Genomic DNA, 25,000 nt, shown 5'->3' with positions numbered 1-25,000 from the left:
AGATGTTGGAAAATTCGGATGTAGATACGTTCGTGTGTAGAGGTTCCACTGTATATATATATATATATATATATATATATATATATATATATATATATATATATATATATATATATATATATATATAATATATTTACATATATTTATATTTATATATATGTATATATATATATATATATATATATATATATATATATATATATATATATATATATATATATATATATATATATATATATGTACTGTATATATCATATATATATATATATATATATATATATATATATATATATATATATATATATATATACATATATATTCATATATATACATATATATTCATATATATATATATATATATATATATATATATATATATATATATATATATAGATTTATATATATATATTTATATATTTACATATACTGTATATATATATATATATATATATATATATATATATATATATTTATTTGTACATATATATTTATATACATATAAATATATATTCATATATATAAATATATATCTATATATTATATATATTTGTATATATATTTATATTTATAATGAATAGATATTTATATATATATATATATATATATATATATATATTTGTGTATATATATATATATATGTATATATATTTTTATATATATATTTATATAAAAATACATATATGGTATGGATGGTGTGAGAGCTGAGATGTTGAAGGAAGGGGGTGTGACTGTACTTGAATTGTTGGTGAGATTGTTTAATGTGTGTTTCGTGTTGTCAATGGTACCAGTAAATTGGGTTTGTGCATGTTTATATAACTATATAAGGGTAAGGGAGATGTGCATGAGTGTTGTAATTCAAGAGGTATTAGTTTGTTAAGTGTAGTTGGAAAAGTGTATAGTAGAGTAATGATTAATGCTTTACTACCTTTGTAGAAACTTTTCACTGCTTGCAACAACCTTCCACCAACTCCATATAACTTCATCACATTCCACATTGCTTCCCTATCAACTCTATCATACGCTTCTTCCAGATCCATAAACGCAACATACACCTCCTTACCTTTTGCTAAATATTTCTCGCATATCTGCCTAACTGTAAAAATCTTATTCATACAACCCCTACCTATTATAAAACCACCCTGTACTTCTAAGATTGCATTCTCTGTTTTATCCTTAATCCTATTAATCATTACTCTACCATACACTTTTCCAACTACACTCCACAAACTAATACCTCTTGAATTACAACACTCATGCACATCTCCCTTACCCTTATATAGTGGTATAATACATGCACAAACCCAATCTACTGGTACCATTGACAACACATAACACATTAAACAATCTCACCAACCATTCAAGTACAGTCACACCCCCCTCCTTCAACATCTCAGCTCTCACACCATCCATACCAGATGCTTTTCCTACTCTCGTTTCATCTAGTGCTCTCCTCACTTCCTCTATTGTAATCTTTCTCTCATTCTCATCTCCCATCACTGGCACCTCAGCACCTGGAATAGCAATTATATCTGCCTCCCTATTATCCTCAACATTCAGTAAACTTTCAAAATATTCCGCCCATCTTTTCCTTGCCTCCTCTCCTTTTAACAACCTTCCATTTCCATCTTTCACTGTTTCTTCAATTCTTGAGCCAGCCTTCCTTACTCTCTTCACTTCTTTCCAAAACTACTACTTATTCTCTTTATATGACTGACCCAATCCCTAACCCCACCTCAAGTCAGCTGCCCTCTTAGCATCACGTACCATTCGCTTTACTTCCACATTTTTCTCTCTATATCTTTCATACTTCTCTACACTATTACTCTGCAGTCATTCTTCAAAAGCCCTCTTTATCTCTTCCACTTTTACCTTCACTCCTTCATTCCACCATTCACTGCCCTTCCTCATGCTGCCTCCAACAACCTTCTTGCCCCACACATCACTTGCAACCCCAATAAAAAAATTTTTTACGAACTCCCACTCCTCTAAATTACCAGTTTCTCTTACTCTCACTTCGTCATATGCCATTTTCAACCTTTCCTGATATTTACTTTTTACCCCCGGTTTTATTAGCTCTTCAACCCTCACTAGCTCCCTTTTACATCCACCTACTCTATTCCCCCACTTTTGCTACAACTAATTTTCCTACCACCAAAAAATGATTAGACATACCGTTAGCCATACCCCTAAACACGTGCACGTCTTTCAATCTTTCAAACATTATTTTAGTTACCAACACATAATCCATTAATGCCCTTTCTACCACTCTTCCATTTGCCACTCTTACCCATGTATACTTGTTTTTATCTTTCTTTTTGAAAAAGCTAGCACTTATTACCATCTATTGTTCAACACATATCTACCAGTCTCTCACCACTCTCATTTTCACCTGGTACGCCATACTTCCCAATGACACCTTCTACCTCTCCAGCGTCCACTCTAGCATTTAAGTCACCCATGACAACTACATAATTCCTTCTACCCAGTCCTTCTACACACCTAGTTAATTCATTCCAGAGCTCATTCCGCTCTTCACTTTTCTCACTACCTGGCCCATATGCACTGACAAACGCCCAACATTCCCTACCCAACCTAACCCTTGCTCACATTAACCTAGATGATATCTCCTCCCATTCCACTACTTTACCTCAGCAATAAAGCCACACCCTCTCTCTCTCTCTCTCCCCCTTTCAATCCCAGACACACTACCAGACATTTCACCAAACATCACTTCACACTTTCCTTTCATCTTTGTCTCACACAAGGCCAATACATCCATCCTTCTATTCCTAAACATACTTCCAATCTCACATCTTTTACTCTCTATCGTACTACATCCACACACATTCAAACACCCCAAAACTAGAGTGCGGGGAGCAGTCACTCTCCCCCCCGCTACATCTCTTTGTTGACGTCTCGCAGGATTATAAACAGGAGAGGGGGTTCCCAGCCCACTCGTCCCGTCCCTTTTAGTCGCCTCTTACGACACACAGGGATAACGTTGGCGCTATTCTAATCATTTTTATGCCCCTGTGACCACAGGGGGCATATATATATATATATATATATATATATATATATATATATATATATATATATATATATATATAGATATAGATACATAGATATATATATAGATATATATATATATATATATATATATATATATATATATATATATATATATATATATATATATATATATATATATATATATATATATATATATATATATATATATATATATATATATATATATATATATATATATATATATATATATATATATATATATATATATATATATATATATATATATATATATATATATATATATATATATATATATATATATATATATATATATATATATATATATATATATATATATATATATATATATATATATATATATACATATACAGTATATATACATATATTTACATATATGGAGTTTTTATGATAAAACAAAGTTTTATGAATACTTACCTGGCAGTTATATATATATAGCCGAGTCTCCGACTGCGGCAGAATTTAATCGAAAATCGCGGCAACCGCCTTGTGGTGGTTGTGTGGTTAGATGGTTAACAACCCTTACAGGGTGGTACTTGGAATCATTCCCGTTTTCTGTTCCTCAGATTATCTTTGCCCGACCTGTCTCCTGAGGGGAGGTGGGTGGGCTTTAATATATATATATATATAACTGCCAGGTAAGTATTCATAAAACTTTGTTTTATCATAAAAACTCCATTTTTATGAATAGAACTTACCTGGCTGTTATATATATATTGCTGATTCACACATTTGGAGGAGGGAAACAGACAGAAAAACATAGTTGGGGAAACAACAAAAGAGTTGTAGGAGAACAAACACCTTGATTCCTTACCTGCTAAGGTAGCTGACTTCAAAGGTAACTGCCTCTAGAGTCGCTTTCCCTTAGGAGTGTTCAGCCAGGAGTAGACCTGCTACGCTGCAAACAACTCAATCGAGTCTGTCAAAGGGGTAGGACCAACAACTTGACTAGACTTCAGAAAACTACCTTCCCATATAAAAAACCTGCAACCTTACTAAAGCTAACCATCTAACCTTGCAGAAATAGATATAAACTATCTATCTGGACTGAGGGAACCGTACCACAGGACGAGGACCTCAGACAACCATAAAAAACACAAACACAAATACAAGTACATAAACTAAGGTTGAGTGGGGGTAGTAACTCCTTTGCCTAATACAGAAGCCGCAGCTACGTATGGGCCCAAGGTATAACACTTGTCATAGTCCACTATGTCCTCGGTTCTCATTACTTCAGAGAGATTAGAGTTGCTCCTCCAGAACGTTGTGTCCATGATCTGCTTAACTGACATATTTTTCCGGTATGCCAGCGAAGCAGCAATGGCCCTTACTTCGTGAGCCCGTACTTTTAACAGGGCGAAGTTTTCTTCCTCACAAAAGAGGTGGGCTTCCCTAATAGTCCCCCTCAGGAAAAAGGACAAAGCGTTCTTTGACAGGGGTTTTTGAGGATCCTTCACCGAACACCATAAGGAGTTGGAAGCACCCCTCACGCTCTTAGTGTGGGCCAAATAAGCCTTGAGAGCCCTAACCGGGCAGAGGAGGCTTTCCTGTTCCTGACCTACTAGATTCGTGAGGTTAGGGACTTCAAAAGTCCTAGGCCAGGGTTTCGAAGGGTTCTCATTCTTGGCGAGAAAGTCGAACCTCAAGGAACAAACCGCTCCATTTAGGGTGAAGCCTACACGCTTCTCGATTGCCTGGACCTCGCCGATCCTCCTGGCAGTCGCTAGAGACAAAAGGAAGAGGGTTTTCTTAGTCACATCTCGCAGAGAAGCTTGCGAGATAGGCTCAAACTTCCTGGAGCACAAAAACTTAAGCACCACATCCAGGTTCCAAGAAGGGGGTCTTAAGTGCACCTGCTTCGTTGTCTCAAAAGACCTAATGAGGTCCTGCAAGTCCTTATTCTGAGATAACTCTAAGCCTCTATGCCTAAAGACGGTTGAGAGCATGCTCCTGTATCCTTTAATGGTAGATACAGCCAGCTTAGCATCCTGCCTGAGGTACAAAAGAAAGTCTGCAATCTGGCTTAGAGAGGTAGAGGACGAGGAAACCTTGCGCCTCCTGCACCAAGCTCTAAAGGTCTCCCACTTTGACTGGTAAACTCTTTGTGAAGAGATCCTCCTTGCCCTGGCAATAGCTTTCGCCGCTTGTGCCGAAAAGCCTCGAGATCTAACGAGCTTCTCGACAGTCTGAAGGCAGTCAGATTGAGAGCGAGGGGGTTTTGGTGAAATCTCTCGAAGTGGGGTTGTCTGAGAAGATCTGGACTTGCCGGGAGTCTTCTTGGAAAGTCCATCAGCAACCCTACCACTTCAGTGAACCATTCCCTCGCAGGCCAGAATGGAGCCACTAGGATCATTCGTCCCGAATCGAGGAGAGCGAACTTCCTGACAACCAGATTGATGATCTTGAACGGGGGAAAGGCATATATGTCCAGCCCCGTCCAATCCATCAAGAAGGCGTCCACTGCAACAGCTTCCTCGTCCGGGACTAGGGAGCAGTAGTTGGGGATCCTCTTGTTTAGACCGGAGGCGAAAAGGTCTATTACTGGTCTGCCCCACAACTTCCAGAGGCTCCGACAGACATGCGGGTTGAGAGTCCACTCTGTAGGAAGGACCTGTCCCCTCCTGCTGAGCATGTCTGCCCTGATGTTTCTCTGCCCTTGAACAAACCTTGTCAACAGCTGGGTCTCGTTCTCGTTTGCCCAGAGGAGAAGCTCTCTCGCAGTTGAGAACAGAGAGAGGGAGTGAGTTCCCCCTTGCTTCCTTATGTACGCGAGAGCTGTGGTGTTGTCGGAATTGATCTCCACAGTCTTTCCCGACACCGAGGTTTTGAAGGCCTTGAGCCCTAACAAAATGGCCATCAATTCCTTCCTGTTGATATGCCAAATGACCTGACTCCCTTCCCAAATTCCTGAGACCTCTTTGTTCCCTAGTGTTGCTCCCCAGCCTGACTCGGACGCGTCTGAGAATAACTCTAGGTCGGGGTTCTTCTTGAACAAGGAGATCCCTTTTCCCAACAGAGCTGGGTCCAGCCACCACATTAAAAGATCCTTGATCTCTGTCGGAATGGGAAAAGAAAAAGTGTCCTCCAGGATCTTTCTGTTCCAAACCTTTGCGAGGAAGTGTTGCAGAGGCCTTAGGTGCAGTCTCCCCAAAGGGACAAACTGCTCCAGGGAGGATAGAGTTCCCAGCAGACTCATCCACTCCTTCGCTGAGCATTCCTGCTTCCTCAAAAAGTCTCTGACTTTGTCCAGGCACCTGGTCTGCCTCTCCTGGGAGGGAGAAGCCTGAAAAAGAACTGAATTCAGAACTATCCCCAAATAGAGAATACAGTAGTCTGATTAGGCTCGGACTGAGACTTCCCCCAGTTGACGATGAGTCCCAGGTTCTGAGTGATCTTATAAGTTTTCATTAGGTCCTCCAGACATTTCTCTTTCGACTGTGACCGGATCAGCCAGTCGTCTAGATAGAAGGAGACCCTTATCCCCTCCTGGTGTAACCAGCCTGCCACATTCGCCATTAGTCTGGTGAAAACTTGGGGAGCTGTGCTGAGACCGAAGCAAAGTGCCCTGAACTGGAAGCACTTGCCCTGGAACACAAACCTCAGATATCTCCTCGAAGATGGATGAATGGGGACGTGAAAATAAGCGTCCTGCAGGTGGAGAGAAACCATCCAGTCTCCTGGACGAACTGCAGCCAGCACTGACTGAGTCGTCTCCATGGAGAACTTTGTTTTCTCCACGAAGGCGTTCAGAGAGCTGACATCTAGGACTGGTCTCCATCCACTCGAGTTCTTGGGAACCAGAAACAGGTGATTGTAAAAGCCTGGGGAGGCGAGGTCTTGAACTGGCTCTATTGCTCCCTTGACCAACATCTGGTCGACTAGCTCCAGAAGAGCCTCTCGTTTCCCCGCGTCGGTGTACTGAGCCACTAAGGCTAGGGGAGAGTCTGAGAGGGGTGGTTTCTTTAAAAAGGGGATCTTGTAACCTTCCTTGACGACTGAGAGGGACCAGGTGTCCGCCCCTCTCCTTTTCCAAGACTGCCAAAAACGAGACAGTCTTGCCCCTACTGGTGTCTGGAGGACTTCCATCTCATTTTTTGGACCGGGGCCTAAACGCACCCCTGCTGGTCCTTGGCCCTGACTCTTGTCTTCTCCCCCTAAAATCCGCTCTCGAGGAGATCCTGCCCCGAAAGGGCTGTTGAAACTACTTCTCCTCCTTCTTCAGAGGAGCAGGAGCAACAGGTAAGGTCTTTCTAGCCGACCGAGACAAAAGGTCCTGAGTAGCCTTCTGAGCCAGAGAAAGGGAGATATCTCTGACCAGAGCTTCAGGAAAAAGATGACGTGAAAAAGGGGCGTAAAGTAGCTCCGACTTCTGGGCAACAGTCACAGATCTAGAGGTGAAGGAGCACAAAAGGGCCCTCTTCTTTAACACCCCTGCTGAGAAAAGGGAAGCCAATTCATTAGCTCCATCCCTTAGAGCTTTGTCCATGCAGGACATGATACTCGTCAGGTCCTTTGCGTCCTCCAGTTCAGACTTCCTGGCCAGAATCCCAAGAGACCAGTCAAGGAAGCTGAAAACCTCGAAAACCCTGAAAATTCCCTTGACGAGGTGATCAAGCTCCGACATGGACCACATCACCTTGGCAGAGTTTAAAGCATGCCTTCTTGCCGAGTCCACAAGAGCCGAGAAGTCACCTTGGCTGTTTGAATCCTGGCGCCGAGCGCCGCTAACATCCAGTCGGCAAGAAGCAGTATCGTCACGATGACGAGAAGCGGTATCGTCACGATGACGAGAAGCGGTATCGTCACGATGACGAGAAGCGGTATCGTCACGATGACGAGAAGCTGTATCGTCACGATGACGAGAAGCGGTATCGTCACGATGACGAGAAGCGGTATCGTCACGATGACGAGAAGCGGTATCGTCACGATGACGAGAAGCGGTATCGTCACGATGACGAGAAGCGGTATCGTCACGATGACGAGAAGCGGTATCGTCACGATGACGAGAAGCGGTATCGTCACGATGACGAGAAGCGGTATCGTCACGATGACGAGAAGCGGTATCGTCACGATGACGAGAGGCAGTATCGTCACGATGACGAGAAACGGAAGCGTCCTAAGATGCAGGCTGCCGTCGCCTTGAAAATGCAGACTGCATTCATCCTGTTTCCTAAGAAACGAGGCAGTACCGTCCAGGCATTTCGAAAGGGAAACGGAATCGTCACGGCGCCGAGAACGAGAGGCAGTATCGTCCTGGCGCCGGGAGAGGGGGGAAGGCAATTCCTGGCAGCGTGCCGATGAAGAGGGTGTGCATTGTCGTACGGCCGACGAAGTGCGCAGAGGTTTCTTGGGAGAGATACTAAAATCTCTCTTAGAAGAAGATCTCAACAGGCAAAGAGACGTCCTTACGTCTGACGGACTGAGAAGGGTGGCTGAAAGCTTTAACTAACGATGAAAGTTGTTCCTGCATAACAACCATGAAAGCTTTAGCAACCTCCGCTGGCTCTCGCGGTGCCGAAGACGGCAGTTGTCGTACGGCTTGACTGGGAGCGCTGGCAGAAGAAGCAGGGAGTCTAGCAGGATTAACTGGGCTAAGGACTCTCTGTTTCGCCCTTTTAACAGGAACATCGAAATCGTCTTCCGAAGGATCAGGGTCTCTGCTACTCGAACCGGGAGAGGGAGAGCGAGACTGCACGTCCTGGTTCCACCCTCTCTTCATTGGTCTTGATTCGTAACGCCAATTACGTCTGGGAGAACGATCAGGCGAAGACACAAACTAATCCGACACGCCTTTCCTAAGGCGGTCAAGAGCAGCCTGGGAGATCGCAACAGGACTGTCTGAGGCGACAACTGACCGAGGATAAGCACCTCTCACCCCCTTTCGGCTTTCGACGTACCTTCTCCCTTGGTCCTGGGAGCTTGGTAGAGGTCTAGACCTAGGGGTATGACAGATTCGATCAGTCGCCACCTCCACTGCACTTTCACAAGCACTAATTTCACCTACACCCTTACCTTTAAAGGCCTCCAACTGTGCTTTAATGGCCTCCAATTCAGCAGCTAATTTAGCATACCCAGGGTCATCCGTAGGCACAGATCCTGTAGAAGGGGCAGGAGTCACTACATTTGGGGAAGGAATACCTTCCAAAGGGGTTACAAGCAAAGGGTCAATAGATAAATCTAAGCTAGGCTCACTAGCAGACTTTGACTTTGATTTAGCTCTTCTAACTCAATCAATCTCAAGTTTGCGCACATAGCGCTTCATAGCTAACCAATCATCATCACTTAAAACCTCACATTCCTTGCACTTATTATCTAAAGCACATTCAAACCCCCTGCAACTCATACAGATAGTGTGAGGGTCAACCGAAATTTTCGGCAACCTCACCTTGCAAATATCATTCGCTACTGAATTTTCTCACTCATGATAATAAAGGAAAAAAGACAAAAAAACAAACACAACACGATTGCCAAATCCCAACACAGTGTACTTCACAAAAAACGAAGTCCAAAAAGGCGATGAAGGGAAAGCGATCCGAAAAACTCTGAAAGGCGGACCCACGATGTTGTCGATCCGGCCGGCAGAGATAATCTGAGGAACAGAAAATGGGAATGATTCCAAGTACCACCCTGTAAGGGTTGTTAACCATCTAACCACACAACCACCACAAGGCGGTTGCCGCGATTTTCGATTAAATTCTGCCGCAGTCGGAGACTCAGCTATATATATATAACTGCCAGGTAAGTTCTATTCATAAAAAATATATATATATATATATATATATATATATATATATATATATATATATATATATATATATATATATATACACACACACACACACACACAACCACACAAATAAACAAAGAATAAAATAGAGAGAAGTAACTGCTAAAAAATCAAGGAAAGTCTTTCCGGGAGAAAAAGGCAGCATGATGGTCTTCTACCGAGTCAAAAAGTGAAGTGGTTAGTGGTTACTCAACCGAGAGGTGCAAGCGAGCGGGGTAGCCAGTCTACACCCCCCCCCCCCCTTGTTAAGTAGCGGGTGGGGTAATTATACCCCACAAAAATTACTGTGGCTCCTCTTCCAGCTACGCCGAAATTAATGCCCCTACAAACAGTGGAGGGTTTGTATTTACCCTGGAACAAATATTCTTTTAATATTGTACCCTTTACCCATGACACGTTCCCCTAAAAGAAAAAACACACCGGCTTTATTTTTTTCAAATGTTAGCAAGGAAAAAAAAGGCATATCCCAGAGCTAAGGAACAACTCTGAACAACTCTGCATTAACAAACCATGCTCACCACACAATACAATAGTGCAGCAAAAAAAGAGACAGCTCTTGACTCAGAGAAAAAACAAAAATGTTTCTTTCTGAAAAATCTCTAAGAGGCTATCAGCTACTACATGATTCTTTCCTCTTATGAACTATCTTCAGATTATAATCTTTCTGTAATTCTAAACCAATGCACATGATGCTTATCCTTATTCTTAAATATCTTCAAATAAAGTAGCAAAAGTAGGCTACACTCATTAAAACCAGGACTACAGTCAACTCTCATTATCTGCGTTTAATTAGTTTAGGAAAATAACTGCTTATATCAAATTCACGCATACAAAAAAAATTTCCAAAAAGAATACACTAGTGTCTGATGTGGACCCCAAGTCCCCAACATCTATCATATTTGATCTAAATTAATCATTTTACATGAAATAAATAACTTAATTACGCATTATTACATTATTGCATTATTACATTTAATAACCCTGAATTAAAAAATGAAATAAACACCATTATCACTAATTGTGGTGGGCATTTCCTTGCTTCGTGTCAGTGAAAGAAACTCCAAAAGTTCACACTTGGAGCAAATGTTTTTCTGTTGAACAGGCTGACAATCTTTTAATAGTTTATATATCAAATGTCTTTTAATGTTGTTACTGTTCTTGAAATATTTTACTTTAATTGTTCATTATTTCTCATGTGGTTTGTTTATTTTCCTACTTCCATTCCTCACAGGGCTATTTTTCCTTATTGGAGCCCTTGGGCTTATAGTATCCTGCTTTTCCAACTAAGGTTGTAGCTTAGCTAATAATAATAATAATTTAATTTCATTAGCTGGTCACTCTCACTCCCTATCTAACTGCCATACAATATTGTACATACATATAGCAGAAGAAACCAAAAAGCTATGCTTCCTTAAAGTGTCAATTAAATACGAAACTAAATAACTTTATACTGTACTCTGTATAAATCCGTTTTTAATAAAAGCTTAAAACACAGCACTCTTTTGTCAGCTGACCACTAGTTTTACCATACATCATTGTCACATTCTAAAAATCAGGTTCTTTAAACATATAATTATGCTTTATTAAACTATTTTTGTACTTTTGTTTTCAATTTCAGATACATTTTAACAATTAAGCATTACGGACCTTTTTTTCTTTTTACTTTTGGTGGTGACTAGCCGATCTCAAGGTGCCGCTCTCAAGACGCACACACACGAATAACAGAGTCTAGTTAATATAATTTCTTAACTAAAAACATCATAATGAATATATTTATCTTATGTAACATAAGAAAATGAAAACGATCGGTAGCATAATCCTGATCTTATTTTGTTTAGTGTACCTCTGCTAGTAAAGTGGATGATGATGATGATGATAAAGACAATTCATATCAAATCTCTGAAAAATAGCAGCAGTAGAGGAAAGCCTACCCTCAGCAACTGGCACTGCACTGTTTAGCAGTGCATGCGGTTTGTAAATCACTACCGTCCAGTTATTCTGCCACACTTATTTTCTGCAGCGTGTGAAGGGCTTCATTGATCTAAATTGATTTCTAAACTGCATGGTCATAACAAAACCGTTTCATACCGCTCGTATGAAGAGGGCCTTATACTCTTATTTCTGGGCCAAAAGGTTTGTTTTGCGTGGGAATAAATGAAATTATAAGTAATAAACTATTTTGTAAGCTACAAACAATGAGGAGCAACTGTATACATGAGATAAACCAATGGGCTGTTTTTTCCATAATACAGTACCTGTATCCCTTATCTCTTATGATAATAAAAAACTTAAATGGAGGTAAAGTTGGTGAACTGGTAATGTGGTAAATTAATTTCAAAACAGTGAAACCACTCTAAAAACAACACTGAAAGCCCTCCTTACCTCGAGATCAATCATTTCACGAGGTTGTGGTGCTTCCGGATTTTCACCAGTGTCAATTATCTTGATATCATCCTTTTTCATCTTGCCCTCCAAATACCGAAGTTTACGCTCCATTTCATCACATCTTCGCACTTCGTGTACAAACTTGCGTTGAAATGCATTGACATCAGGATTTAACTGCATTATAGGAAAAAATTATAAATGTAATAAGGATAATAATTGGTGTCCTTAAGATTATATTTAGGTAGCTTATATAAATGAAGATTCCCGTCTCTTTCTGAAGTAATTTTGTATCAAAAATGGATTCTGCCATAGGAAAAATCTATTTTTGGGTGAGACATCCATGTCGTCCTGATGGAAGTTCCTCATTGGCAATTTCTACTTGGGATATTTCTGCGAGTGATATACCAGAGTAATTTTGGCTTGGAAGTATCAACAGAGCTCAAAAACTAAGTATAAAATTCTCCAGCTCAATATGTATATGTAATGTACTGTAAATTGGCTTAGTTGTAGATCGAGATTTTTTCAAAAGTTCCATTCAAGACATACAGTACCTAAATCTACCTAACATGGTTAAATTCTAAAATTTTTTATTTTTCCTAGCTTTACAAACCCGATTCCTTTTATTAGGAGAATTTGTTCAGTGGAGTTGTCAAGTCCAATGAATCATTAGCAAGGAAGGTCATGTTATCTAATGACAAGTATGAGAGGGAAGCCAATAACCTGCTCTACAGTATTAAGCCTCTTTTGACCCTTTAGCCTGATGACCAAGATGGGAAGTAAAGGAGTAAAATGACAAATTCGGAGATAATTTGTATTTTTCCCTAAATAATATAAACCTGGAGTTATTAATAGGATTATCTTTTGGCGAAGCTGGAAGGTAGTCATTAGATTTAAAGTGCGAGGGGGCAACCCTGCCTAAACTGCTTGAGTGGGTAGGCTGGGGGTGGCTGCGGGGTATCCAGCCACATCTATATATACTCTCACAGCAGTGAGGTACATCACTTTTGATTGCAGGCAGGACTTCTTGGAGACAGGTGATGGTTACCAATTTATATAAATAACTCCAAGTTTATATTAGATAGGGAAAAATACAAATTATCTCCAAATTTGTCATTCGTTCCCATACTAACAAGCATTCCGTTATTCATTGGATGACTTAGGTGGTTGGAAGTCCTAAGTCTGGCATGGACATTGACCCAGTTTTACCTAGTAGAGTATATGACTGATCTAGGGAAAACTGACACCTCGCTAAAAATAGACAAAGCGAGTATAATAGCGGCTTGTGCAATAGAGTTTAAGAGTGTTTGTTGTCTTGTATGAACAACTTCCGAGTTTATATAGGAAAACAAGACGTATCCCATTGCTTACCTCACAGAAAGCAATAGGGGTGTGGAGGATATATAAATTTATGACATACAGTACCAGGCTACACAAGGGAAGTGATAATTACCTGCAGAAGTTGAAGCCAGCTTGCAGGGGGACCCACGGAGCTGCAAATCAAGGGATGGGAAGATGAAGAAAGGGAAGCCAGACATTATCTCATTCATCCCAGTCTTAACCTGGGTAACCAATACCCTCAACCAACTGCTACTTGTCCATCAAGGAGGCTGAGGTATCTTAAACCATTTGTTGAGCAGCCACCACAGGACCGATAGTGAACGTATCGAATCTCATGTGGATCATGTCTTATGTAATGGATTGTGAAGGTGGTCTGTCTCTTTCACACGCCCGCTTGAAGTACTTGCAACACTGAGAAGTTGCATTTGAATGCCAGGGAAGTGCTGATTATTCTGACATCATAGACTCTAGGTCGGTGAGGAGGAGGAGGATCGGGAGCCAAGGCTTGTTAGATCACTTGGCGGATCCAGGAGGAAACAGTGTTCTTAGTGATCCTCCTCTTTACTCTCCCCGAGCTAACAAACAGGTGTTAGTCGGGGCCGTGCTGCTACATTGCGTTTAGGATAGTATCTCCAACTCATCACTGGGCAAAGTAACAACAGATCTGGGGCATTGGTTACAGAACGAAGACTCGCAATCGGAAAGGGCCCGAATCTATGGTCCAGTAACCCCGGATTTTGACTCTTAGTAATGAACTCAGGGATGAAGCAGAGTGTCACTTCCCCCCCATCTCCTTGAAGGGGCCATGTCATACAAGAGGCCGTGAAGTTCACTAACTATTTGCCGAGGCTAAAGCGACCAGGTACGCCGTCTTCAAAGTGAGGTTTCGGTCAGTTACATGGTGTAATGGTTCGTAGGGAGGTCCTTTTAAGGATCTCAAGACGCAATCCCCATTCCAAGGAGGAGGCCTAATCTCTGACTGAGGCCAAGTGACCTCATAACAGTATAAGTAAAGAAAGCTCCAACGAAGAGGAAATGTCAACTCCTTTCAGCCTAAAGGCGAGGCTTAAGGCTGAGCGATAGCCTTTCACCGCCAAGACCAAAAGGAGCTTTTCCTCCCGGAGCTATACAAGAAACTGCACTACTACTGGAATAGTGGCATCAAGCAGAGAGATTATTCCTTCCACGACACCAACTACAGAATACTCTCCACTTTGCCTGATAGACTGAAGCTGAGGACTTACGCAAGTACCCGGACATTCTCTCCGCAACTTGTTGGGAATAGTCCTTCAAAGAGGAGACGCTGGATAGTCTTCAGGCGTGAAGTCAAAGCGACTGCATGGTCCTGTGAAAGATGTTCGCATGTGGTTGTTCAAGTAGATCTGGTCGTGGAGGAAGCACTTGCGGTAGGCATACTAGGAGTTGCAGGAGGCCTGGAATCCACACTGCGTGATGCCATAGCGGAGCTAGAAGGGGCTTTATTAGATCTTTGGATGCTCTGGTCTTGTTGAGCAGTCTTCTCATCAGACAAAAAGGGGGTTAAGACATACACGTCGATGTTGTCCCGCCGTTGTTGAAATGCATCTTGCCATAGAGCATGAGGGTATGGGACTGGAGAACAGTACAGTGGAACCTTGCTGTTCAGAGATGTTGCGAACAGATCTACAGTTGAGGAACCCCACAAAGCCAGGATTTTGTTGCCTAACTGACTATTCAAAGACCACTCGGAACCTACTATCAGAGTCGCTCTACTCAAATTGTCAGCATGCACATTCCTCTTGCCGGGAATGAAGAGAGCTCATAGGGACACCAAATGATGATCTGACTATCCGAGGATCTTTACTGCAAGATGGCATAGAGGCTGCGAAAAGGTATTGCCTTGTTTGTTCATGTAAGCCACTACTGTGGTGTTGTCGCTCAACACCAGAGAGTGACCTGCCAGCAACTGTTGGAACTGATGAAGAGCTAGGTAAGCTGCTCTAATCTCTAGATGTGTGTGTTGGTACCTTTCTGATTGTGACCAAAGGCCGGAGATTCTATGGTGCAGCAGGTGAGGCCCCCACCCTTCTTTTGATGAATCTGTGAAGAGCATCAAATCTGGAGGGGGAACAAAAAGATACTGGCCCCATCGAAGGTTTTATCTGCAATTCACCAATTCAAATACATCACCTGTCACCCGATCCTGAATTATAGGAACTCAAATGTCCGGGGGATCGGAGTGTTGCTTCCACCTGGACTTCAGCTACCATTACAGGGATCTTATCATGAGGCGGCCGTTTGGAACTAGATGGATAAAATAGGTTAGATGGCCTAACAGACTCAACCAACAAGAGGCCAGAAGGACTTCTCCTCGGAGGAAGAGTGCGGCCACTTCCCTCAGTCTGCGTACTCTTTCATCTGGGGGGAAGACTTTCTCTTGGACAGTGTCTTATGCCAAGATATACCAGCCTTTGTGAAGGTTGCAGTAACGATTCTCGTGATTTATCAGGATCCCCCACATCCTGAAAAAACTCCATAAGCATGTCTTGGTGATGAAGAACGGTTGTTTCGGAGTCTGATAGGATCAACCAGTCGTCCAGATATCTGAGAAAACGGATGCCGTTCCTGTGAGCTCAAGATGACACTAGGGCGAACACACTGGTGAATACCTGGAGAGCTGTCGCGAGATCGAAGCATAGACCCTTGAACTGGTATGTCTTTTCCTCGTGTATGACTCTTGGATACTTCCTTGAAGACGGATGGATTGGGAACTGAACTATGCATCCTTCAGATCCAGTGTGCACACCAAGTCCCTTGGATGAACCACTTGAATGCGTGTCTGCCATCTCCATCTCTGAACCGAGTCTGTTGCACAAACTTGTTCAGAGGAGAGAGATTGATGACTGGTCTCCAGTCTGCTTTTTACCAGAAAAATTTGATTGTAGAAGCCATGGGACCCGTCTGCAACCTCTTTGAGAGCGCCCTTCTGTAGCATTTGTCTAGACTTCGGCCCTGAGGGCCAGTTCCTTTGCGGATCCCTTCGCATAGAAGCTTGGATGCACTGGATCCCGAGTCAGAGGAGGGAGAGATTGAATGAACAGAATGCTAAACCCTAGAGCGATCACTTTGACTGTCCAGAATTCTGCCCAGTGAAGCTGCCATCTCTGCCAGCAGCGCTGTAGGCATCCTCCCACAGGTGGTAGGTGAGGAGTGCCATTCATAATGGGAGTGACCACCACAGCCACCTCCCTTTCCTCCATTCTTTCCTCTGAAGGATTAGGTTCCTTTCTGGCCTTTGGATGAAAAGGGCCGCTTAGACACCTTAGAAGGTCCGGAGGACCTAAAACTTGACGGTTAAGAAGCAGAAGGTCCTTATCGAGTCCGAGATGACTGGGAAGGTCTACCATAGGGCCTCAATGTCATGTCCCTATGGAGAGAATCGTTCGACGATTTCTTCCATCGCTCAGCAGCCCTTTCTATCTCTTCTGGAAGGAAGAGAGAAGAACCCTCAAGGGTGGAGTTCCTCAACCGGGAGACTTCCACCTTCGGCACCTGCTTTTGGAATTTCCCGATGACGGTATCCCTTCTCTTGAGTATGGCATTGCCCACAGGTTGACAACGTGGTGCGACAGGAACCTGACAACAGTTAAAACTCCAAAAATCTTCCAGGCCAACTCCTTCAAAAAATCATGGGAGCGGACCATGAAGCCCAAGGATCCCAGCCATAGATCAAGCCATGAAGCAGCCTGCATGGCGTACTTCGCGCCTCTATATGTTCAGGAGCTCAACTGCCTAGAGGGAGGCCTTCAGAGAGGAGAGGGTTTGAGTCGTGAGACCCTTTGTTAGAGATTCGACTGAAGGGTCGAGGGACATGGTGGAATAAGGTTCCCCTTTGATCTCATAACACTTCCTTCATAAAAAAAAAAAGGAAGTGGAAGGGACCGAGAGGAAGAACCTGCCCTCAAGGAACTAGAAGTTCCAGCTATCTGGGCGATAGCCTTCTTTTTGGCGGCTGTCAAACCCTCAGACCAGGGCAAAGCGACACTGGACCTGGAAGGCTTCTAGGTCTCGAATATTTCATCGAGAACCATATCCTTCCCCTCCTGGGTGGTGGAACCAGGAGTAGACAGCCTATTGATGGCCCTCATGCAAGCGAAGACCTACGATAAGGTGTGCTCCGACTCACGTGTCTTGTTCAGTGGTAGTTCAGACTAGCCGCCTTGGAAGATTCTCGTCATCGGAATTCAAGGGGTCATCCACCTCCAGGCTTACATCCAGAGTCTGGGGTAGGCCATGGTCGTCAACTATCTGATTAGAGGGTCCCGCCACAGGGGGACCTTCTCTGTGCCTTAGCCATAAGGGCTTCCCTTGCCGTAGTATTCTTGGGTTTCGTCTTGGTGTCCTTTGATTCCCTACACATAGGACGTTCCTCTGCGGTCTTAGGAGGAGAACTTGCAAGGTCTTCGAGACACCTGACGAGCCTTTGGCAGCAGGAGCTGAAGGCTCCTCCTCTGTAGGAGGTAAGGAAATCGGACGCTGGTTCGGAGGCATTATCTCAATCTCTTGAGGATTGAAGGGATGGATGGTTATCTCTCCGGGCAAGCCCAAGTCCCTACTCGTCCAAGGGCGGATGTGGGAGAGTTACGCCTCTTGGTCATAGTCTCCCTTGCCTTCACTGGAGTAAAGGGTAGGTTGGCCATGCCGGAGTCAGAAGCTCGAGGACCTTCTGCATGCGATCGAGGTGGAGGTGATCTGCGAGTCTTGTCCGACGTGACAAACTAGACGAGGATTCCAAGGGAATCCTCAGGGTCCCCTTGACTGGTGCAGTGAGGTTGTGGCGGTGGAGGAGCCCCACTTAGAGACTTCAGCAGGGGGGGGGGGGACTCCAGACTAATAAGAACGTTAGTGAACCTATTAGGCGGCTCCTTGAAACCCTCTGGAAAGGGTGTCGGCCTGCCACTGGAGGTGGAAAAAGCTGAAGGCCGGGGCGAAGGTGATGGTACCACACTTGCTCGCAGTTCCGACACCTGCTCGTAAATTGCTCGCGGAAATCGTCAACGGACGCGATTCACAAGCAGAAATGCTCATAACAGGAGCACTAGGAGCCATACAAGAAAAGGAAGGTCTAACGCCTTCCTGTTGCCTCAAAGAAGCACCTACAACCGACGAAGTTGGCAGAGGAGGCCTCTGAGTAGGAACGACTCTCATCGTTGGAGAACTGTCACAGTGGGATGCGTTTCCAAGCTAATACTCCCCAGGTTATGGAAGGCTCTTGGGGTTTAGCTAGACTCCTGATAGGGGTGGGGTCATTCTCATGATCAGGTTTGGTCCGAGGTCGTTTGGGAGAAGGTGGGGTTGAGGAGCTACGAACTGTTGGACTGAGTGAGCGTCTACCTCTACCTCTAGACGAGGAACATCTAGACCTTGATCGGGAACGCGCGGTTCGTGATCGTGAACAAGATGTTCGTGAATGGGAGCGTTGAGCTCTCACTCAAGAACGGCGTGAACTATCTCCTCATTTGCTACTAAATTGCACGGGTGAGCGCCGGCATCACGAACGTGAACGTCGTTCTCGTGAACTGTACCCTCGCGAGCTAAAATGCTGCTCCCGTGAACAGGAGCGTCATCTTCACGAGCGTGAGCGCCGTTCTCATGATCTAGATCATAGAGACCTAGAACGCGAGCATTTGGACCGCAAGACTTCTCTTCATAAAGAGGAACGCGTCCAAGGAGATCATTAGGACGACAGATATTGTGAACGCCTTCTAGAAGAATAGTATTCGGATCATGATGACCTACAATCCATCAGATCTTCCAATCGTCCCGAAACAGCGATCAAGGGAAGTGTGTCCAGAAAGGCGAGGCGATGGGGAGGCGAGGGCGATGCTCGTACATTAGCGCTGCTGGTGGTAGGAGTGCTGGTCCCTGGAAGATCAACACCTGCAACCTGCGGGTTCCTGTGGGGAGAAACAAAGGGTTGAGGGTTACAGAACGACGAAGACCCAGGATGGCGAGAGAGATCGTCGTCACCAGGAAGCTGTTGGAGAGGCGAACACGAGAGATTACCTCTTCTGAACGAGGAAGGACCAAAATAGGGTGAAAGATGGACTTCGCACAGATTCAGAACGCGAGGTGTTGAAGGCTCTGCAGAAGGATCCTTCCTAGCACCGCGCTGAAAGAGATGCAGCAGCAGCTCCTTAGAAGTGGTTCCAGAAATCCCTAAGGTCAGCCACACCTGCAAAGATCTGAAAGGGAAAATGGCTCCCCGGCAGCTAGAGGTGAAGTTGCTCCTCTAAGGAAAGCAAAAACAGTCACCATTAACCAGGGGTTACCAAGGAGTTAGTCTGTCTGCGCTCCTACTCGATCGTCCCTCGAAAGAGCACGAAGCGAGAAGGAGCTTTTGAAAGAGATGTGGAGGTGCGGGACGAAGAGGAACGAGCTTTCCTCGCCCCTGAGGGTGGAAGTGCGTGCTTCACCTTCTTTTCTTCCTGTGCCGTCCAAATTTCTCCCATTGGGAGGAAGGCCACTTCATACACTCTGCGCAGGGCGAACAACCACATCAATACCCTCTGCAAGGACACAAAAAGTGCGGGTCGGTCTCCAACAATGACATGGATACCGCTCGCAGCAACTTCGCGCCCTAGCCAGGTTCGCATGAGGGCGATCGTACAGAAAACACGCACACCTCGAAAAAAAAAGAAAAAAAAAGAAGAAAAAAAAAAAAAAAAAAAAAGTCCAATGACAGTCTAGGGAAAGAGAGCACACGTCCGATCTCTCCCTAGCCAAAAGAAAAAGTGACGTACAGTATTATATATAACGGCGGCTGGATAAGGATAATCCCCAGCCACCCACAGCCGCTCAAGAAGTTAGGCAGGGCTACCACCTCGCACTTTGTGTGTAATGGCTACCTTCCAACTTTGCCGAAAGATAATACAATACAGTAAATAACGGACGGTTTGTTAGTATGGGAACAACTGTAACTTAGGAGGACTCGGGTTAGTATATCTGGGAAAAATTAGTTCTAAAAGTTACTAGTTCCTCTGCTGATACGAAACATTCTTTCTTCAATTAAGACAATTCTTGGTGGGAAGAAGTCTCATATAACCAAACTGTAATGTTCTTTTCTTCCCTAGATGTCATCCTTCCTGGTCCCGTACAGGAACACGGAAGGCGACACCAACAACCTATTAACAGCTCCATATAGGGAAGTAGAGGCCAGTACCAACTTTGGAGGAAGCCAGTAATGGGTCCTGGAAAACCTACAGTATCTCACTACAGGGAGCTGACCCAACAAAACTCTCTCTACATTCATCCCTAAACCTCCATTCTTTTCCACTCCTTTCAATGACCCAAACACTTTGCATCCTTCATTCACGCTGATGTACATCTGTTTCTATTTCACCATTTGGAGCTACAACAGAACGCAAGTACTTTAACTGATCTACTTCAAGTAACTCTCCATTCAACATGACATTCAATCTAACAACCCCTTCCCTTCTTGTGCATCTCATACCCTAACTCTTCGTACCACACATTTCACACAAGCTCGGTCACTTTAACAGCATTTTGTTTTATATATCGCTTTGCCTCTCACTGATAACCTGTTTAAACCTGTCTGTTCATTAATGATTTTGAATTTTTGTGAGGCTCTTGCTCGGAACGGCTTGTATATAAACACAATCCGTTGAAATAAAATTGGTTGCATTCACCTTGCCTTTCCATTATCACTTAACGGCACTCAAACACAATTAGCGGTCACTCTGGGGTCACCAATTGTGCGAGAGTGCCGTTAGGTGATAACCGAGAAGCAAGATGAATACAAATAACTATTTCAACGGATTACGGGTTTATATACACGCTGTTCTGAGGAAGAATCTCTCAAGAACTAACAAAATAATTCATGAACAGTCAGGTTTAAACAGGTTATTATCAGTACGAGGAAGAGCATATATATATATATATATATATATATATATATATATATATATATATATATATATAAAAATACGATTACAGTGTATAACCTGTGTGAAACAAGTGCGGCTGGTACATCTTAACCACATTAACTCTCAACTTTCTTATCTCACACATCCTTCCAAACTCTCCAAGTCTGCAACCACATACAACAACTTATTCACCTCCCACTCATGATTACTTTCATCTATCAGTTTGAATCCTTGACCAACCACTTGAGCATTCACCTCTCTTACAGCTCAATAAACAAAAATTGATCAACCATGGCAACATCACACATCAGTCTTCCACTCACTTCATTCCCTATCCCAACACATGCTTTACTACTCATGTATAAACTCTTCACTGCTTGCTACAACTTTCCACCAATTCCAAATATCCTCATCAAATTCCACATTGCATCCCTATCCACTATCATAACCTTTCTCCAGATACATAAATGCAAAATAGACCACCTTACATTTAGCTATATATTTCTCGCATACCTAAAAATCTGATCCATAACATCCCCTACCTCTTCTCAAGCTATACTTCTAAGATTGCATCCTCTTGTTTTATCCTCAAACCTATTAATCAAGTGGGCCAGCCGGCTAATATCTGTGTGTGTGTGTGTGTGTGTGTGTGTGTGTGTGTGTGTGTGTGTGTGTGTGTGTGTGTGTGTGTGTGTGTAACAAATGAAATTTTTGCTTTTTTACAGTCTATTAAATACTCACTGACGGAGCCACAATAAATAGTTTCTTATCCTTTTTGATCAATCACCAAAGCGCTAAAATCTATAAAATATTGTGCCTTGGCAACATAAATGAAGCTTTGGTTACGGTTCTGCAATTCAACTCGACAGTAGAAGTAAATTAAATATGAGAGAATTATTTCAAATAAAACTATTGAAATTAGTATGGCAATATGACAATGAGAGATCAAGTAATATATTTAAAGTAAATATGAATTATCCTTGGGTAGCATGACTTAATAAGGGAGTTATTTGATCCGAAAAGTGAGGTTGACGGAGGACTACGCAGGGTAGCTCAGCTAATTTGTTAAAGTATGAATGCAAACAATTCAAAAGATTATAATTTTCTATGTTTTTATTTATATATAGGATAGTAAAATGTGAATATTACATGCCTTATTATTGGATAGAGTTAAGAGAAGCACCAGTATACTCAAAATACAGTTTATTTTAAATATGGCTAATTTTTTACCACATTAAATGGACATACAGTGTAAAGCTAGAACTAGGACGAGCTAGGTGGATAAATAGGCAAGTGGCGCGAAGCACTCCCAGTGTAAAGAAGCGCAGGCTATTGAAAACCATCGCGCCGCTATAGTTTTTATCGCAAATATGCTTTTTGTATAGGTATTGCAATTCTGTGTGTAGCATGTAAGTGAAGCCGCGAAGGGAGAACCCGCATAAAAAGACTTTTAACTGTACAGTAAGCATCCCTGAGATTGCGCAAGATCAATAAATTATTGTTCTTTACTGCATATCTAACCATGCTGGAAGTTTCCATCCTGAACTGAGTCTGGTGGATGAACTTGTTCAGGCCTGAGAGATCTGTTAGAAGTTTCCAACCTGATGAGGCTTTCTCAACCAGAAACAGACAGCTGAAGAAGCCAAAAGGGCCATCCTGCACTACTACTACAACAACACCCTTTAGGAGCAGATTCTACAAAGACCGGGGTCTTTCTGTGTGTCTTGACAATTGGAAGACCACATCCTTAAAGCTGGATTAAAGAGGAGGGGGAGATCTGGTGTATGGGCAGCGGTAACCAATCTGAAGGAAGTTCCCCTTCCACTGCTCTACCCCATGAAATTACCACCTCATCCATTTGTCAGGCATAACCCCAGACTAGAGGTGGCTGAATGGGGGAATTGCTAGTCCTAGCATGAGGAAGGGCCTCGCTTCTATTTCTATGATTATGGTTCTGTGCCGCACTCACAAAATGGCTGACCAAAATCCGTAATGTTCCACAACGTTGATGGTGTGGCTCTGAAGTCACTCCTATTCGACTCTGGTCTAGAAGCTGGGCCAGATGATTGTCTAGTTGGGGGAGGTGACCTGGAACAGTTGTCTTAGGTGGTGGTTTGCAGTCTACTAAATGACACCATTCGGTGGAGAATCAAATCTTGGTTTGACTTCCTCTATTTTTCAGCCTTAAGTCTACCTGCTCAAAGTGAAATGGATGGTTTTTTGGGTGAAATTTCTTGAGTAAAATACCTCTCTCTGGTTTACTTGCCTCCTGAACTTGGAGGCCACTTCATCTTGCTCCTTCAGGATCCACTTGGACCACTGGTTGGCTGTCTGGTGGACTAGAAGCTTCACCGATTTTTCTCCTTGAATTGCCCCTTTCTTTTTTTCTGTCCCCGAGGGGTCTTTGATTTAAGAATATATATCCCAATGTCCCTGATCAGTAATCTGACCCTGATGTAGCTTAAACAGTTGCCAGGGCTGCAGCCTCCATTTTCAAGACCTTTGAAGCTGTAAATGCCATGTGTTGGGCTGCAAACCCTTCAGCCAACAGACCACTTTAGGGTAGTGACCACTTGGTCCATAGTCAGTAGAGCTGGAGGAAGGCTACTCCTTTGATACCAGACTATTTGTCAAACAGTATGTACCAAATATGTTCCCAAAGGAACGACTTATGATATGTCTCTTTTCCTTCACTCTTCCGAAAGCTAGAGGATACTTTACATGAAAGGAAGATAAGGGCAAGGCCATTACTCCTATTAGTAGGTAGTGTGCATGCTCATTTCTGGGAGAGGACAGGTAGCTGATGTGTAAGCACTTTTATCGCATGCTGATACATATTGTTGGGGGGAGATATATATGACTGTTATCAGTTAGATGAACGAGTGTGAATAGATAGGATAACCTCTTCCAATAAGAGCAAAAGGTTGCGAAGGTTCTCGCCTACAGTACTGCTCACACTGGAAGGATGGCCACTACCACCACTCGTTGCAGGAAGACGACTGCGTGCAGGAGTATCGTCTGCAAGCAGGGTAAATTTGATGTGGAAACTAAAATCAAACCTGCATTGTCGCGATCCTCAAAGACCAGAAACACCTGTAAAAGAAAAAGAAAAAATAGTTTATGGCCAGGTAAGATTATAAGGGTTAACAGGAGAGTGAGACAGCACATGTTCACTCTACCAAGCCAAAAACAAAAGTGATATAATACACTGGTCTACCGCCTGCCAACTAGTCGAGGGTCGTTGGCACCTTGTGTTAAAGTTCATGGCTAGATTTCACCTACTCTAAAACATATCTATAGCAAAGAAAAAAGGTTTTGTATTCATGTAGGAACAAATTAAGAGAACGAAACAGTCAAGAGGATATGAGCAATATTACATCTGTAAAGGTTGCAGCCGAAGACAAAAATGACATGATATAATTAGAAAAGTGGGAGGATCTCCGCTAAATACATTTTCATAATTGGAGAAAGGCTTGTTTACCAAGAAGAACCC

At 43.0% G+C, this 25,000-nt stretch overlaps 1 protein-coding gene across 1 annotated transcript in view; it reads right to left on the bottom strand.

Annotated features, from left to right (window-relative positions):
* The window catches only part of LOC137619750 (V-type proton ATPase 116 kDa subunit a 1-like), a 66,186-nt gene that overhangs the window by 40,206 nt on the left and 980 nt on the right, over window positions 1–25,000 (bottom strand). The window contains exon 2 of the mRNA XM_068350062.1: window positions 12,242–12,418. Within this exon, the coding sequence (XP_068206163.1) occupies window positions 12,242–12,418 (177 nt within the window). The remainder of the gene's footprint in view (window positions 1–12,241; window positions 12,419–25,000) is intronic.

The sequence above is a fragment of the Palaemon carinicauda genome, chromosome 2 (genome assembly GCF_036898095.1).
Source record: "Palaemon carinicauda isolate YSFRI2023 chromosome 2, ASM3689809v2, whole genome shotgun sequence".
Taxonomy (NCBI): domain Eukaryota; kingdom Metazoa; phylum Arthropoda; class Malacostraca; order Decapoda; family Palaemonidae; genus Palaemon; species Palaemon carinicauda.
This window is presented reverse-complemented; position numbering and strand designations above follow the sequence as displayed.